Source organism: Aspergillus tubingensis, assembly GCF_013340325.1.
Source record: "Aspergillus tubingensis WU-2223L DNA, scaffold_13, whole genome shotgun sequence".
NCBI classification, from domain to species: domain Eukaryota; kingdom Fungi; phylum Ascomycota; class Eurotiomycetes; order Eurotiales; family Aspergillaceae; genus Aspergillus; species Aspergillus tubingensis.
Window position 1 is genome coordinate 408,908 of NW_023336287.1, and position 16,467 is coordinate 425,374.

The following is a 16,467-nucleotide window of genomic DNA, read 5'->3' on the forward strand; positions in this document are numbered from 1 at the left end:
CTTTGTACAAATCCGTCACTTCTATATACAATCCGACACTCCGTAACCATAAACTATAAGAAGATTTCTACTCCGCACGAGGATCCTTCCAGAGGGGATCGACGAAATAGACCAGCCCATGCGCCACCGCTGCAGCCAGGGGACCAACCTAGTATTATTAGTACATGGTTCTAATCCAAATAGGGCCACTGGACATGAAACTCACCCAATGAATCCAATGATACGTCGGGAATTCACTCGCCACATAAGCGCCGAAACACCTCGCTGGATTAACGCCTGCAGCTTGTCAGTCACTGTAGTTTAATTTCGAGAAGTAGAATACTCACTAGCACCAATATACCCCTCCCTCGTAAACGCCGTTCCCCACGTAACAACTCCCAACACAACACCGACCAGCCACGGCGAAACAGCATGACCAAACACCTTGGCCTGTCTAGGGTCCAAGGCAACACCAAATGCCAAGAAAATCAAAATAAGGCACGCAAAGAACTCAATGACTAGTCCATCTGTTGCAGACACCATGGTCGAGTCGATGTGGCATCCTCCCACGGTGAATTCACGCGTGCCGTACGCGGAGTGCATGGCGAAGCCGGCGAGTGCGCCTCCCAGTGTTTGGCCAGCCAAGTAGAGGATCATGCGCGGGAAAGTGATAATGCGGGCGAAGAAGGTGGCGAGAGTAATTGTGGGGCTGATGTGGCCACCGCTGGAGGGAGAGAAGGTGTAGATGAGCAGCGGAGTGAGGAGGAGGTTGGTGAGGCCGCCGAATGTTGGGGAGAAGAAGGTGACTGTTCCGTAGACGCCGGCTTGGCCTTTGGGAGATGTTGTTGCGGAGAGTGGGTGAGTTGTTACCCAGCAGGTGATGAAAACGTTCATCATGCTTGCTGTTGGTTATACACCTATTAGCTTGGGGCTCATCTTTGGTATGGGGTAGGACTTCGGAGTATGCGGGGGAATTACCTATGCATTCTAGCACAGCAAACTTCCATAGATCCACGCTCAGGAACCCCCGCAAGTCGAATATCTCTTTTAGTGTCATGCACGGTGCTGCGTCGGGCACCTTCTCTAGCACCTTTGAGTTCTTGGGGTCCGTCCTATCAACCACGAAATCCTGGTTTCCGCCCATGCGGCCCGCGAACGGCGGGATGGCGGGCTCGAGCCCATGGTGCTGGGGATGTGTTTCGTCGCTTTCATATTCGGGGAGATAAGTGACCACCATGGTTCGTTTGGGTGAGGGGGTGCGATGACTGCTGCTGCTATCGAGATAAGTGGTTTGTTTCTGCAGCATGTCAGAGAAAGATAGGAAAGATAAGAAAGGATTGCATGCAATTGATCGCGTGGTGAAGGGGACGTTTTTGTGATCGAGAGGCCCCGGTCTAGGGCTGGAGAGGCGCGATCGGGATGAAACGGGATGCAGAAATGGTGATGGTCGGTCGGCAAACTCGGGGGCGCCGCAGAATTGTGGGTCGTTTAGCCGAGATAAAGAAGGCTTCTGGAAATTATTTGCAAAATCTTTCTGTCGACTTGAATTGATCGGCCAGTGAGAGAGCCGAATTGCCAGATAAGCTACGGCCGATGGCTGGCCGTGGGGATCATCCTTCAACCGACCGCATTGATTGTGGAGATGCCTGTCTGTGCTATCATCGTGCCCTTGCTACCACTTGCTCTATATGAGACGGGAATACCCCGAGGCTTGGTGTGGCAGTTTGGTAGCGAAGTCAGCTTGGGGTCCGGAGTAGCGGTGCCATTTTCGTGTCCGTGATGTCACTCGGCATTTTGACCCTGCTGGCCCGGCTCCGAACAGGTTATCTATGAGCCCGCATGGTGCAACATGGTATGTGCGCGTCTCTGTGCTCGGATTTAAATGCACGGTTGTGCACCACGGAAGCTGCCACGCCTCGGTCGGGTGCCGGAGTCTATTTCCATAGTTTGAGTGGCACTCTTATTCCGATGGTTCGGAAGCGCCCTCGGCCGTTGACCGAAACTGGGGCATTGTATTATTGTGCACGGGAGGGAGTAGAGTAGCTGTTAGTCAAGGTGTCTCAGGTTGCTACTAGTATCTGATGATCTGTTGAGTCGTGACATCTCAAATTTTAGTCTATGAGGCCGGGGTAATCCCAGAACATGCCAGCTGCTTCTAAGCGAATGTCAGCGATCTTAGCGTTGCATCATGCTCAACACAGTTAGATGCAATACTATTAGAGAAGACGCAGTCCTAATGCTATTCTGCGAAAAGGTATAACATCCATTTAGTGTTTATTTTGTCAATGATCTCGCGACGCGTAGCCCGAAATATATATTCAGGCTTAAGCCGACGAGTGTTAGCACCTAAATACCACTGCCAGCGGAGCTCTCAGACCAAGTTGATTAACAACTGAACCAAGATATCATATACTATACATTGAATATGCATGTCCGCAGAATGAGCAACCAATGACTGGTGGTAGAGAGCAAAGAACTTGCCTAAATTGGCACTGGACATATATTTTATTGTAATTATCACGGTGGTGCCATCGTAACACGGCATCGCAGTCATCATAAGGGGTAGTTCCTCTTACATTAAAAGACTAGTTATAGCTAGGAAACTACTTTCATCCATAACGAAACTGTCATGCAAGAGCTTCCAGCCGATTACCGCTAGTCCCAAGGAACACGGTGGTTGCGTGTACCGCTACCATATGCAAGCATCTTCAAAAATGGCATGACCCACTCCGGCCCGCCCATCCCTACTTAAAAGAGGAACGGCACCAACATGCGTGTTGTGTGACGATACTCCTTCCACTGTTGACCAAACGTCTTCTCTAGCAGTTCCTCCTTTTCCTTGATACGTACCCATCCGATCATTGGCAGAGCTACAGCCCAGAAGCACCAGTGTACGATGGTCACTACAGGCAATAGTGGTAAATCTGACATCAAACATGCAAGTACACCATCCTCTCTTGCCCAGAAATACAACACTGCAGGGGCCTGGATGGCTAATCCAGCGTATGCTGGATGACGAACGTGGCGATAGATGCCCGTAGTGACAAGACGATCAGGCTTTGAGAGATAAAACGTGAAGCATGAGCCTAGTTGCCAGAAGGCGTAGATACGAATGCAACTACCGAGGCAGATCAATGCGAGAGCAGTTGTGGTTTTGTGAGTGAGAGCAAGGTGATCATGTCGGACATGCTCTAAGTTCGGGCAAAGCGCTTGCTGCTGTGTTTGTGGAAGAGTGACGAGTAGAGCGTGAAAAAGGCCCACTGCGAGGTAATACACGCGGTAGATTGAGGACGCAGTGACCACACCATGCTTCTTCAGAGAGTCGGTCGCCACTGGTGATGAGGTATTCGAGCACTCCAGGCTTTGGCAGTTCAGCAGGGTAGTCACCGCCAAAACAAGTGAGAAGATGATCTGCATTCTGAGATGACTATTTCATAAAGCCGATCTCAGTCTGGGGTCGCAAGTCTTCACCCAAAATATATTAGCAAAGGGCCGAGCGCCCTCTAGGTAAGATCCGGCAGGAGATGTCGTTCTGCTAAGCTTTCTAGCCTTGTCAATGCGCATGCAAGCATCCGAGGCCACCGTGCCACTGCTGTGGAAGGTGTTGCGAGACTAACGAGGAGGTGAACCTGTCACACTGACAGGGACCCACATTCCTCACCATGATGCAGCAAACCTTGTATAGACTTCATTGTACCAGGGTCAGTTGCACTGTTCCAGCTAGGTGGTCGATTACCACATCGGGAAAGACACATGTCATACCGCATTCCTACACGTGGATCATGCTGTGTCTCAATGGTAAGCTACACAACTTTGTTGGATTGAGTTTTGTGAAGCGTGCTTGTACCTCGGACGTGGCGATAAAATGCATCTTCGGGTACTTTATATTTCCAATATTCCCGTATTACTTACCTGACTGTCCCTTTACCCCACCTACTATCTTGTCTGTGAACTGTTGTCAAAATGTCGCCGGATATACCTTGCATTGTCTTTGTGAGATCCTTTTTGCATAAACCCGATAGTGTTGATCACACAGAGCACCATGTCAGACAAGAGACACCCAAACAGATCGACGGACATACCCACCGGCGAAAACACTCATCCGACTCAGAAAAGACACTTACAGTCGAGGACTGGGCAGCAAGTCGCGAGAATCCACACAACTGGCCTCTCGCAAAGAGAGTCATCACATCTCTCGTAGTATACATCTACACGTAAGTTAACCCAATCACACCCCGAAAAAGAGTACCTATCTAAAAGTACAGTTTCGTGGTGTATTCCGGGTCATCCATGTTCATTACCGCCGTCCCATTGGTAATGCAGGAGCTGCACCTCTCCGAGCAACGCGCCATGTTAGGGCTGTCCATCTATGTGCTCGGGTGTACGCCTCACCCCATGCAATGCTACCCCATAACCCTATACTCACTTCAACAGACGGCGTGGGACCCCTCCTCTGGGGCCCGCTCAGCGAGATCCCCCGAATCGGACGCTCGGTCGTCTACTTCGGTACATTCGTAGCATTCATCCTCGTCACGATCGGAGCCGCCGAAGTATCCAACTACAGCGCATTCGTCTTCCTTCGCTTCATGCAGGGTCTCTTCGGCAGCCCGTGCCTCGCCAACGGCGGCGCCTCCATGCACGATCTGTACCCCGAATCCCAGTTCCCCTACGCCCTCGCTCTATGGGTAGCTGCAGCGTACTGCGGTCCAGCTCTCGGACCCCTGCTCACCAACAGCCTGGTCAACAACAATTCCTGGAAATGGACCATGTGGCTCCTCGCCTGTATGTCCGGCCCGGTATGCGTCCTGCTGTTCCTCCTGCCTGAAACTTACGCCCCGACCATACGATACCGCAGCAGTGCGTTCAATACCAGCAACAACCAGAACAACAACAATACTAGTGAAAGTGACAACCCCCTCGCCAAGCTGAAATTCTACCTCGTCAAACCCGTCCAAATTACCCTCCAAGACCCTGCCATTCTCTTCGCCAACATCTACACCTCCTTCATCTACGGCACGTATTATACCTTCTTCGACGCCTTCCCCATCGGTTACCCACCCGTCTATAATGTATCCACTACAACCCTCAGCTTATTCTACCTCTCCGTCCTAGTAGGCTGCCTCCTCGCAGTAGCAGCCTACTTCACATACCTCTCCCTCCCAAACTACCTCCGAAAACACCATCACCACACTTCTCCAAAATCCACCTCAACCCACACACCCCCTACAAAACACGAACGACACCTCATCCCCGCCATCCCAGCTACTTTCCTCGTCCCCATCTCCCTCTTCCTCTACGGCTGGACCCTCCGCCCCTCTATCCACTGGATCGTCAGCATCATCGGCGTGACAATGTACGCTAGCGCAGTGTTCATCATCCTGCAGTGTCTGTCCATGTATATACCTAGTATATATCCCGAGTACGCGGCGAGTCTGTTTGCAGCCAATGACTTCTGTCGGAGTACGTTGGCTGCTGGAGCCGTGCATTTCGGGATCCCATTGTATAAGAATCTGGGCATGGCGAGGGGGTCGAGTGTGCTTGGGGGTGTGAGTGGGTTGGGGGTTTTGGGACTCTTGGGGATTTATTACTTTGGGGAGAGGTTGAGAGCGAAGTCGAGGTTTGTGGAGAGGTTGGTGGAGTAGATTTGCTAGGAATGGGATGAGGAATTGATTGAGGGTTGTGATGGGTCGAGTTAAGATGGTAACGGTATTGTATTACATGGGTTGTATTGTATACACTGTCTCGTCGCATGGGTGCTTAGATCGGTTTTGACTTAGATGAAGTTGAATTGGAATATTGAGCTCTCTGGCTATATCTACGAAGTGTAGATTCATTGTTTTTCGATGGTGTATATAGTATCAAACGTGAATTAGACAGGCGGATCCTACCAGTTGTTGTTTGCTTCACATCGAACTCTTTCATGGGTCATTCATAAGCCTTTTCATATTCAAACCACCTAACACCACCACGTCTACTCGCAATCTAATCTAGCAACCCAACCAATCCATCTCTATCACTCACAACGCCAATCCACCCAACAGCAACCCACCCAGAACCAACACAACCACCACGCACTGACGATAAAACCCGACCGGCGCTTCCCCACGCACCAAAGCAGCTTTCTGGACCTCCGCACTCGGAAGTACCACGCCCGTCTCCGACAGAGCCAAGCCAGCCTTCCGCTCCGGATACCGCGGCGGGTTCAGCAAATAGGAGACGGGCGCCCAGTAACTGGCGATGGAGAGGTAGCAGATGTGAAGCATTGGCGGCCAGGCAATTGTGGTGAGCAAGCGGGATAGCAAACCATCGTCGGTGGTTGTGATGGCCGAGTAGATCGAGTAGACGATGGATGCAATAGTGGCAAGCAGAATCACAACGCTGTATGCGATCCCGTTGTGCCACAGATTGTGGTAGAGCTTTTGGAGGGATGTCGGGGTCGCGCTGCGATTCCATGAGTTGGCGCTGCTGCCAGTCACGAAGGAGCCTTTTGGTCGGCTGGCTAGAAGGTGGAATCGAGCGACAGCGTGGATGTGTGCTGTTGTTGTTAGTTATGTCTTGAATCAACGTGGAAGGCAAGAGAGAGCTTCAATCTTCATGGAGGGATGCAATGTGAGGAAAATGTTAGAACAGAGTAGTGGCATTGAAATCCAGACCCCCTTCATGACCATAATAGAACGGGCAACGACGATACGCGGGTGTAAAACAGAAAAACAAAAACAAACAATGTGTATCTTACCTCCAGCCAGCCAAATATTTTCAAAACGAGAGAACGGAAAGCTTTCGAATCCCGTATGTGCACTCTGCAAAAGTCCATACGCCCAGGTTAAGGCGATGTGGAGGACAGCCAAGAGGAACTGTGCTTTGGCCAGCAGTGGCGAAACGTCTGGGACCAGCTGACCCGACACCAGAAGCAATGGAACCATCGCAAACGTGATCAAACAGCCAACTGCCCCAGCCATGATGAAGATGCCATTCCATGCAATACTCCACTGCAGTGAGCGGGGAAGCGTCTCATTTGTGGGCGGCATCAACACCCGAAGCTGTTGGGAGTGGCCAATGTGCCACCGGTTGCGCTGTGCAATGTGTCCATCCAGGGACGTCGGAACCAATCCATACTGTAGTGGCTCCTGGACTTGAATGGTGCGGTGGCCTAGACCCTTCAGAACAAGCGAGAGCTGCCAATCCTCGGAAAAGGAGTACGTTGGATATCCGCCGGCATCGATGATGGCTTGTCGCCGGAAAAGGGCCCCAGAGCCTGCATCCTGAGCAAGGCCCCGACGATCGAGCTCTGCATTTTCACATGTGTAGAAATGGAGGCGTGATTGAGACAGGGGGTCACCTGATGGGAGGTTGTAAAAGTACTGCCGGGTGGTGAGGAGCACTGCTTCCGGGGTCTGGAGGAGATGGGGCAACGTCGCCCTCAGAAAGTGAGGCATGGGGATGGAGTCTGCATCGAAGATGGCACAGAACTCAGGTGGCGCCTTCTCTTGCAGGGTGTAGAGGGCGTAATTCATGTTACCAGCCTTGGCGAAGACTTTACCGGATTGCCTTCCCCGGGTGTGGTAGAAGAGGTGAGGCCATTCGGTACGCAGTGATGCAATGACAGACTCGAGCTCTGTGGAAGCACCGTCGTCCAGTACACGGACCCGAAAGCTGGAAGTCGGGTAGTCCATCGTACAGGCAGCGCGCACGGTGTCTAGGATGATGTCGACTGGTTCTCCACAGCAGGGCACCAAAATGTCCACCTGCGGTAGATCGTCGACGCCGTGTAATCGCAGTCTTTTGCGTGGTTGGCCATCTGATGCCGAGCCACCTAATAAGGTAAGAAGCTGATCATGGCGCCAAATATCTGACAGCATATTAGCTTGCGCGTCCTCGTTTGCTCAGGAAGGGAGCCGGAATGCCGAAACACGGCAGCTCACGGTGGTATAGACATACTGGCGAGGACGATCTCGACCAACAGAGTTAGCCATATTCGCCAATCTTGTTGCACGGCAGAGAAACACAGAGCTAGTCGAAGGACGAGATAAAAGTTGAAGGTCCATGATGCCAGATGGGCTACGTAATAGAGCAAGCGCCGGTGCCGCTGTCCCGCGATAACGCGATGGTCAGGCGGGAGCTCCTGAATGTTGTAGAGCAGTTTAGACAGCATTTGTCGGAGCGGCGTGACGAAGGCCACGGTCAGCTGCAGACCCTGAAAACCAAAGCAGCTTATGATGCGTGGTCAGCTAGAGTGTTCCACCGAGTCTGACACTCTGTTGCTCGTGAAACTGGCCAGGGTGCTTAGTAGCAGAGCATGGATCACCACACCACTGCAATGGCCGGTACTATGCACACAATACCCGTGAAATACAAACACACTCACAGCGCATGGTCGACGAGAAAAATGAGAGAAAGGAGAAAAGTCTCCAAGGGCATCACAGGCCGGGCTTTTTGTGCGGCCGCCCCCTTTTGCCTTGGGGTTCTAGAATTTACCACACGTGCTCCACTAATTCCCTAGTCGGGATGTCTGGTGATCTTGGACGGCGGAGTAGGAGATTCATCTTGTACACTTAGATTTGTTACTGGAGGCTTGAATAGTATTCTTAATTGACAACTTTCACATGATGCGCTTTCCATTCTCCTCTCATCTATCCCCTTGATCTTCTTACTTGCACGGAAAAAACAGGGCTGCATTAAGCGATAAGTGAGAAGATAAAAGTGCAGCCAGCATCTGGAGAGGAGGACCGTGCCCATCCAGGTCAGCCCGGTGCAGTCAAGTGCGTTGTGAATGAAAAGAGGTGGTGGTGGTGGTGGTGGTGGTGGTGGTTGTGAAAGGTTGAAGCAGCAGGTATCCGTGAATTTTAGGCGGCAATCCGCTGTGAAGGCCAGTGATTGGGGCGCACAGTGCATTCGGCAGGGAGGGGGAGATGCATTGGCCAGACCGCCTCTTTGCAACCAATTGCCTGGCATCCTGTCATCTTCCGGGCCGACCCTGGAGAGCTCACTATCCAGAGTTGAAGGAGGCTTCGCCCTCAATTAGTCTAGACTGCGACTGGTAGGGTCTTTTCGCCGCCACTCTCCCCATCATCGGCACCCCGCAGGCTGCAGGGTGGACCGGGAGGGAAAAACCTGATCAGTAATTCGATCCCATCACCAGACAACAGGAACGAGAAAAGATTGCCATGGAGCGGATGTGCTGGATGATCGATCTCCTGTCAATTGCTTGTCAGATCAAGTCCCCGCTTAATTGGAACGGCTGGGGGAAATCGTTGCAGGGGTTCGTTCACCTCAGGGCTGCTGCTTCAGTTTTGAGGTTCCGGGGACATCCGGCAGCACGCCAGCCAATAGAAGGAAGGATCGGGATGTGGACAATCTGGGATGTCGGACAATCACGTGATTCACATGTCTGGGGTCTCGAGTCCGGTTTTTCGACTCGTCGAGAGCCTCAAAGATGGCCCCATCGGGGACACTATATGGCGTGGTCATAACAAAAGACTGGTGTTGTTAACTGAAAGCCCTGTGTAGTATGTTGCTATGGCGGAGGAAGTAAATTACACTGCCACCCCATGGGATGGGCTATGTCTCATTACAGAACACTCAACGACTATCGTAAACACGGAGGAGATAAAGCAGTGCGCATTTACTCAATAGCCGCAAGCCCAAGCCACAGGTAGATGAGCTACGTTCGGATCCTGAATAAGCCTACAGTAAGCTGTCCTCCCGTCTTGCCTCGGTGATAAAAATAGTTTTAAGGTTGACTATATACTCCGGCACGGGGTGGGAAAAGACAAGAACAGAACACGACCAAGTAGATAAATAAAACAGAAAAATGAGATCAAATAAAGTCAAAACCCCCAGTTAAAAAAAAAAAAAAAAGGAAAGAAAGAAAAAAAGAAAGAAGAAGATGACAGCTAGGCAGAGGCTATCAGGTGTCGCTCGTATATTATCCATAAATTCGTGCTGGTGTCAAGTCAGATAGTCGCGTGATTGTGAATGTCCACGAACCAAGAAAAATTTACACTGAATATAGAAGAAAGTATTCGCAGGCCTGTTCCCAAGTGCAGTAATGGGTTCCTCACATACAGTGCATTGCCCCAAACGATGCACAGAGGCGGTAAAGACATCTGCTTCAGCAACTATCCGCAATAATCCCGACCGACATGTCCAGCCTGCGAGTTGACACAGTCCATCCTGTAATCGGCCGAGATTTGATCAATCAATATCGTGGGTTACAGAAACGAGGTGTGAGACATCACGAGGCCTCTCTAAACGCCCTCCGCTTATTCGCCGCAGAGTTCCGCTTCCCCGGTGTTGCACAACATTTCGTAATGGTCTACAATTAAAGAAAGAAAAAGAACTGAAAGGAAAAAAGGGGAGAAAAGGAGACTTACTTGTCACAAAAGCCGGTGGCCGTGGATCCCTTGACACAAATATGTTCTTATGGCGGTCTCCAAATTCGCTGTCAAGAAAGTATTCCGTAACATTTTCTGTTTCCACTGCACCGTCATGATATGTCCTCCCCTTTATTCATCACATCATTAGCAGACACGCACCAAAGTCGGAACGCGAGGAATTGTAGTTACCATATCGAACACCCAGATCGCCGCCCCGGTAACCATGTCTCTACCGTCCACAGGGTCTCGTGTAAGGACCTCCGGTCGTGGCTGACCATGTCTGTCTGCGTCATACTGCTGGGCACATTCAAACCCGATATGCTGGGGACATTTGTGGATAGATAGCACGTCATCGAGGCCCTAAACTCCGGCTCCATTGACGACGGCTAGTTGCCTAACAAACATTAGTTACAATCTCCACCAACGTCGTCAAATAATTGATCAACGTACGGCTTGTCAGGAGTGTAGACATCTAGCGCATGTTTATCCTTTATCCTCCGCTTGACTGACCGTAAGATGTAGGCATTTTCTGCCCCACCTCCGACCAAGTAAGCATGCTACGTCCATTGTCAATTACGATTGTCTCCATTGTGTTTTCTGCCTAGGCTCCAGGAAATACTTGCCTGCTTTTTACCACCAAATCCGGCTGTGGCTACAGCATGGTGCTGTTCGCTGATCAGACTTACCGCCATATCAATGACAGGGTCGAGAAACGCTTGTATGTCTCGAGCGGACAGGAATATTTCCTTCCGGCGACGGTCGTAAAAGTCCGGGTTATTAGACGATAGTAGTGACCAGAACGGCAAACGGCATTCCCAGCCGTGCTCCTCTAGGTTTTCGGGGGCGAATCTCTCAAAGCAATCCCGGAACTCGCGAATCCAGGCACTACTTGGACCTATGGACTCCGTGTTCTGATTTTTGAATGTGTCCTTAAACCTCTCATACATTGTTCTGTAGAAAGCCGCCTCCACTGATAACATGCCAAGGTCCCCTGGTATGATGGATTAGCTTCGTTGGTAATGAGTTATGCAAAATGTGAATACCTCGGGTTGGCTCGAGCTGCCGAATATAGCGGCCAAACTCAGTTTGACGGATGAAGACCGATCCTACATCCTATGTATGCCAGGATTTCAGGCGTGATTTATAACCATAGGGGCACCAAACATAGTAAAAAATGATAAAGAACGACATAACGAAATTAAGGGTAAAGCTCACGATAGTTCCTCCGCCAATATCACATACGAGCATGACGACGTCACCCTAATTTATTAGCTAATTGTCAACTATCATTACCGACATCGTAGCAGTGGGATCTACCATAGCGTACCTGGAATGTATCCGCCTTTTTTCTAAAGATATCCACTGCTGCCGCTATGGGCTCCGGAATCATAGTCAGTATGTCATTTGTTTTCGTTGCTAGCCCGGCATCCTTGACGATCCGTTCCAGCGCCTTGCGGGTTTCCCTTGCCCAGATTCCCGGTACAGTGATAGTGTAGTGTACCGGGTGATAGGAAGGCCCTTGGCGGGTATTTTTGAAAATAGTTTTGCTTGAATACTTCCAGACACAATCCAGGTAGTCTTTTATGACATCGGAGGGCTCCTTGGCTTCCGGTAAGAAAAAACCCCCGTGACCGACTGTGGAATTCCAAAACGCATAAGGATCATGATCTCGATCAAAGTTAGGTTCAAGCAACGGTTTGAAAAGAGATGAACAGTTTTCCTTGCTCGCCAGTACCTGGGCCCCCCACCGGGTCGCCTCTAGTGTCTTGATACCTCTCACGGTTTTATGCTCGTACTGGACGATCGTGGGGACTTTACTTGCAGTTATTTCCCTGGAATTGGCAGCGGGCCACTCATCAATGAGGTGATCATTATCTTCCCCTCCTCGCACTTCAAGGCTCCTCAAGGAGTAGGATACCCCTGTGAGTATTGCGTGTCAGCAACGTGTTATATTTCAGAAGAGAATGGCATTTTTGGAAAGGATAACGTGCCAGTGTAGGTCGTGCCGAAGTCGACACCGACCATGATTTTTCCATCTTCCGCTACTCTCAGTGGCATCTTGAGAATGTAAAAGTACGTCCGAATAAAAGACTGTCGCAGTGAAGCGTACTAGTTAACCGAATTATCCTTTTGTTGTTCTCGATTCCCAGTGTTAGGATGTCAGAGGCAGACATATCCCGAAGACCTCCCTATATAGTGGCTCGCGGTTTCACAGTTAGTTCCTATCCAAGGTGCAGGATCATATGATGATGCACTGGCAGCTACTCATCTACACAAGGTGGTGCACTCACCCTAGACACTTCCACATAATGGTCACGCCAAACGAAAATCTTGTCGGTGGTTATACTGCAAGCAATCCTAGTCACTCTTCGATGGCAGCACAACAGTTATTTCTGTAATCCATAATCTTCGCTGGAATTTCTTCGTTTCATGCGTCTTCGCTGCATGAATTACGTTTGCTGAATACAATACACGCATAAGTATCTGTAGTATTTGTTTGTCCCGTTTCGATGGGTTACAGAGTGCGTGTGTGCTTGATCCAGGGCAGTGGCAATATGATCTCAACGTTCCCATATCGTTATCCATCGCAAACATAAGCAATGAGGAAGGCCACTCTTTCTTGCACTCAATCTATAGGAGCTTGTATTGATGCCGCGATGAAGTCCGTGGCGTCCAAACCGTCTTGGCTGCCCCTACTCTTTTTTTTTTAGGCCATCTTCTCGTTCCGCCCCAATTTGACAAAGAACACGGCCCCAGCCAGCTGAAAGAAAGGCGCCCGGAACTGACGAGTTTTGTACCACATAGACAAAAGATCAACAATGAGACGCCATGTCAGACTGTGCCATCGAGCCAAACGCTGTCGGACAAATTACAGTCTGTGCATCGATGCAGCCAAATTCTGGTCTAGCCTCTCTTTTGTCTTACATTTGTGCACCACTGTGCGCTCTTCCACCTTCCCCTCATTTCCCAACCCTTCCGCGTTCCCCGGGTAGTACAGTTCTACACACCTTCATTCATCCTCAAGCTATCTCTACCATCACCCAAGGCCGCCGCCTTATCCAATGCTCAGTTAGAGAGGTGGTCATATCACCTTCTATCTACAATGGCAGCCAAGATGGCAAGGAACAAGGCAAAACACAACGCAAAGGCTAATGCAAAAGTACGTACACTGAGCACGTGACTCTATCTGTCTATCTCGCCCTCCCTCCAATGGCCCCCGAGATCTAACATCCAGGAGTCCTCTGCCCCTGCCCCATCAGCATCTTCATCCTACAAGCCGTCCTCGGATGGGACACAAGATGGAATCGGCGAGGGACATCTACACGCCGTCGAATTTCGGAGATCGAAGCGTATTCGAGCCATGGAGGATTCGAAAACAGAAGTCCGTCATGGTACCAAATCTAAAGCCTTGCCAATGTTAGATAATGTCAAGTCTGTGAAGGAACCGCCACCGGACGATACGCAGTGCCCTATCGAACAGCCACCAACTGATATCGCCACTCCTAAGGAACAGCTCGCGGACAATAACGAGTCTGCGGAGGGACCGATACCAGACGACGTCCAGTCTCCTGGGGAACAGCCAACGAACAATGAAGAGACCGTGGAGGAACAGCGATCAAATTTTGTTCCGTTTGCTGAGGAATTGCCACCAGATGATGTCGGTTCTTCGAGGGAACCGGACCAAAACCTCAAGCAAAAAGTGTATCGAAGATCAAAGAAACAAGATCGGAAGTTGAACAGACGTTATCGAGACATAAACAGACAACAGCAAAAGATGAGCAAACAACATCTGAAGACGTATAAGCAATTATCGAGGGAGAAAAGAAAACATCAAAAGCTCAAAACGAAGCACCAATTACTGCAAGATGAACACCATCGCAGTACAAAGCAATCCGCTAGGCTGAAGGAGCAATGCCAGGATATGAAAGCACAATACGAAAGAATGAAAGAACGGGTAGACTGTCTGGAGGATTGGACAGCTGAGGCACTACACAAAAACCAGTATTTGGCCGCTGACCCTAGCGGCTGGGAATGCAGATCGCATGACTACTACGAGAAAGAGTTCTTCGGTCTTTGGGCCCTCCTAAAAAACTGGGCAAGACTCCACGCTCATGAGGAAACGGCCGTCTTGGACGGTCTTTCCGCGAACTATAAGAAAGATCTCGTCAAAAGTTTGGATGGCTACTGTGCCCAACTTGACTTGAATGAAATCCTTGGTGCTCTTGAACTAGGTGATATATTTGGAACGGAGATCGTGACCATATTCCTTGTCAAGGACTGTCTTGAACGCTTCTTTCTGAACCCCTTTTGGTACATTGTGCCTCATCCAGGAGAAGGGACCGAGTTTGACGAGGACGTTCTGCCACGAGCTACTCGCTTCGGTACCGGACTTCATGAGCTACTTAAAAAGTTCGACACTGGTAAGTAACCCTTCTCTCCGTTAGGCAGCGATTCCGTAATATCTTACTGTTATTTTCAGATGGCAAGGAAGGGTTTCTAGCTCAATCATGGCGCCTATGGACAGCCCGTCTTTGCAGCACCAACGTCCGTGCTGATCAAAGCAATTTCGCCAAGAGCATGATCGCCCGCCGAAACCTCATGATCAACAATATGGTCAAGCAAGTGATGTCTCACAAACTACTGGGGCCCCTTTTAAAAACTTCACCGGACGAGAAATCAGTCGCGCTTACAGAGCGGAGTCTGACAGTAGCATATCAGCGTGCCGCAGAACTCTCTGTGAGACTATCAAAGGACGACCATCATGTAGTATTTTGCAACTTGCATGAGCTCGGAGGAGTTTTCGATGTGTCGAACCCAGATATGGATGCAGATTCTTCCCAAGCTTTTGACAGTGTCCACCTCAATGGCCACCGGATTATGAGCATGAGGTATCCAGCGGTATACTTCTGTGGGGGTTTTACCTCTCCTGACTATCGCCAGCTTATCGTTAAAGCGAATGTCTTTGTGGAAGATAAGACAACAGTCAAGATGACTGATCCTACCCCAGAATGATAGCAACTGTTTTCATTGCGAATATCTTCACGCATGTTCCCATGTTTTATTGATGTCTAATTCATTCCTCTTCCTTCTTATACGAGAAGTAACAAGTTCACAAAGATAGAGGTGCTACAAGGGCCCTAACAAGCGTAGATATCCATTCTCATGGCGAGTCTGAGCACTCAAACCATCCTTGGCAAAGCCCGTCCCACAACCTTCAAACAGAGCTATGATTCTTACCTACACGCCTATCAAGCAGTGGATTACACCGTGAATAGACACTAAAGAGTAAAAGTGTTTGTTCTTGTGGCTTGCATCATCTACCTGTGTCCCTGAATCGTAGCGTTAACATTTGTTTTACATGTGGCTTGGCGTTATCTGATGTACGGAAAGTCCAGACTTTCAGGAAATGCTTCCCAGGGGCGGCGTCCGGCTTCCCTTGATGGAAGCTCAGTATACTGGTTCATTTTACGAATATTCAAGAGAGCCTGGCTATATGTCGATGTGACCTGATTATGGCGTAACGAGCTGTTGATTGAAGTGCAATGGGTGGAGTCCTGTTCGTATCTTTGTATTGACGAGGAAGGAAATTCATGATAAAGCCATACTAGATGCCGACCACAGATCTAGCAGTGACTGTATTTGAAAGATGCGATAGTTAATGGGTTGATGTACATGACATGTTAAGGCAACTAGTGTAGGCGTAGTCACGTGTCTGGCGCTCAGACCGCCCACACAAAGGACCTCTTCGCTTTGTTTTGCTAGAAGCACCTAGATAGCTAATTCAACACACTCTTATGCTGCATTCGCATTCGTTCGCTTGCTTTTTCGTTGTTTCGTTGCTCTACACGTAATTTCGCGCCTCAGCATGACAAACTAGTATCCGTCACCCAACCCGTTGAGACGTTTCCGGAGATTCAGGATTAAGCATCGACCCTCTCCAAAGATCGTCTATTCCTTGCTGTATCCTCCCATGTTATCTAAAAAATGACAACAAAGAAAGGCAGTTCTTTGATGTATCTGTTACGCTACTCTTAAGCTCCCCTTCCCCTTTTATATCTCCTTTTGGAGAGCGACTTTACACCAGCCAATAATATACCTCAATTCATCCAGA

At 49.7% G+C, this 16,467-nt stretch overlaps 6 protein-coding genes across 6 annotated transcripts; 2 read left to right on the forward strand and 4 right to left on the reverse strand.

Annotated features, from left to right (window-relative positions):
- Window positions 1-67: 67 nt before the first annotated feature.
- AtWU_10433 (MIP transporter) lies at window positions 68-1,216 on the reverse strand (the record flags this gene model as incomplete). Its single annotated transcript, XM_035505537.1, has 4 exons — window positions 68-148; window positions 206-276; window positions 327-881; window positions 958-1,216. The coding sequence occupies 4 exons, from the start codon at window positions 1,214-1,216 to the stop codon at window positions 68-70; spliced, it is 966 nt and encodes a 321-aa protein (XP_035361430.1).
- Window positions 1,217-2,727: 1,511 nt separating this feature from the next.
- On the reverse strand, window positions 2,728-3,396 carry AtWU_10434 (methyltransferase family protein; the record flags this gene model as incomplete). Its single annotated transcript, XM_035505538.1, has 1 exon — window positions 2,728-3,396. One exon carries the CDS (start codon window positions 3,394-3,396, stop codon window positions 2,728-2,730), a length of 669 nt encoding a protein of 222 aa, XP_035361431.1.
- A 546-nt stretch (window positions 3,397-3,942) lies between these two features.
- On the forward strand, window positions 3,943-5,621 carry AtWU_10435 (MFS transporter; the record flags this gene model as incomplete). Its single annotated transcript, XM_035505539.1, has 3 exons — window positions 3,943-4,193; window positions 4,245-4,360; window positions 4,414-5,621. The coding sequence occupies 3 exons, from the start codon at window positions 3,943-3,945 to the stop codon at window positions 5,619-5,621; spliced, it is 1,575 nt and encodes a 524-aa protein (XP_035361432.1).
- Window positions 5,622-5,996: 375 nt separating this feature from the next.
- AtWU_10436 (glycosyltransferase family 2 protein) lies at window positions 5,997-8,131 on the reverse strand (the record flags this gene model as incomplete). The annotated part of the gene is made up of 3 exons (XM_035505540.1): window positions 5,997-6,514; window positions 6,716-7,828; window positions 7,918-8,131. The coding sequence occupies 3 exons, from the start codon at window positions 8,129-8,131 to the stop codon at window positions 5,997-5,999; spliced, it is 1,845 nt and encodes a 614-aa protein (XP_035361433.1).
- A 2,584-nt stretch (window positions 8,132-10,715) lies between these two features.
- On the reverse strand, window positions 10,716-12,413 carry AtWU_10437 (Hsp70 family protein; the record flags this gene model as incomplete). Its single annotated transcript, XM_035505541.1, has 7 exons — window positions 10,716-10,749; window positions 10,806-10,912; window positions 11,042-11,346; window positions 11,399-11,468; window positions 11,571-11,615; window positions 11,683-12,275; window positions 12,374-12,413. 7 exons carry the CDS (start codon window positions 12,411-12,413, stop codon window positions 10,716-10,718), a joined length of 1,194 nt encoding a protein of 397 aa, XP_035361434.1.
- A 1,045-nt stretch (window positions 12,414-13,458) lies between these two features.
- On the forward strand, window positions 13,459-15,368 carry AtWU_10438 (putative glucan endo-1, 3-beta-glucosidase eglC domain protein; the record flags this gene model as incomplete). The annotated part of the gene is made up of 3 exons (XM_035505542.1): window positions 13,459-13,515; window positions 13,591-14,776; window positions 14,836-15,368. The coding sequence occupies 3 exons, from the start codon at window positions 13,459-13,461 to the stop codon at window positions 15,366-15,368; spliced, it is 1,776 nt and encodes a 591-aa protein (XP_035361435.1).
- Window positions 15,369-16,467: the final 1,099 nt, after the last annotated feature.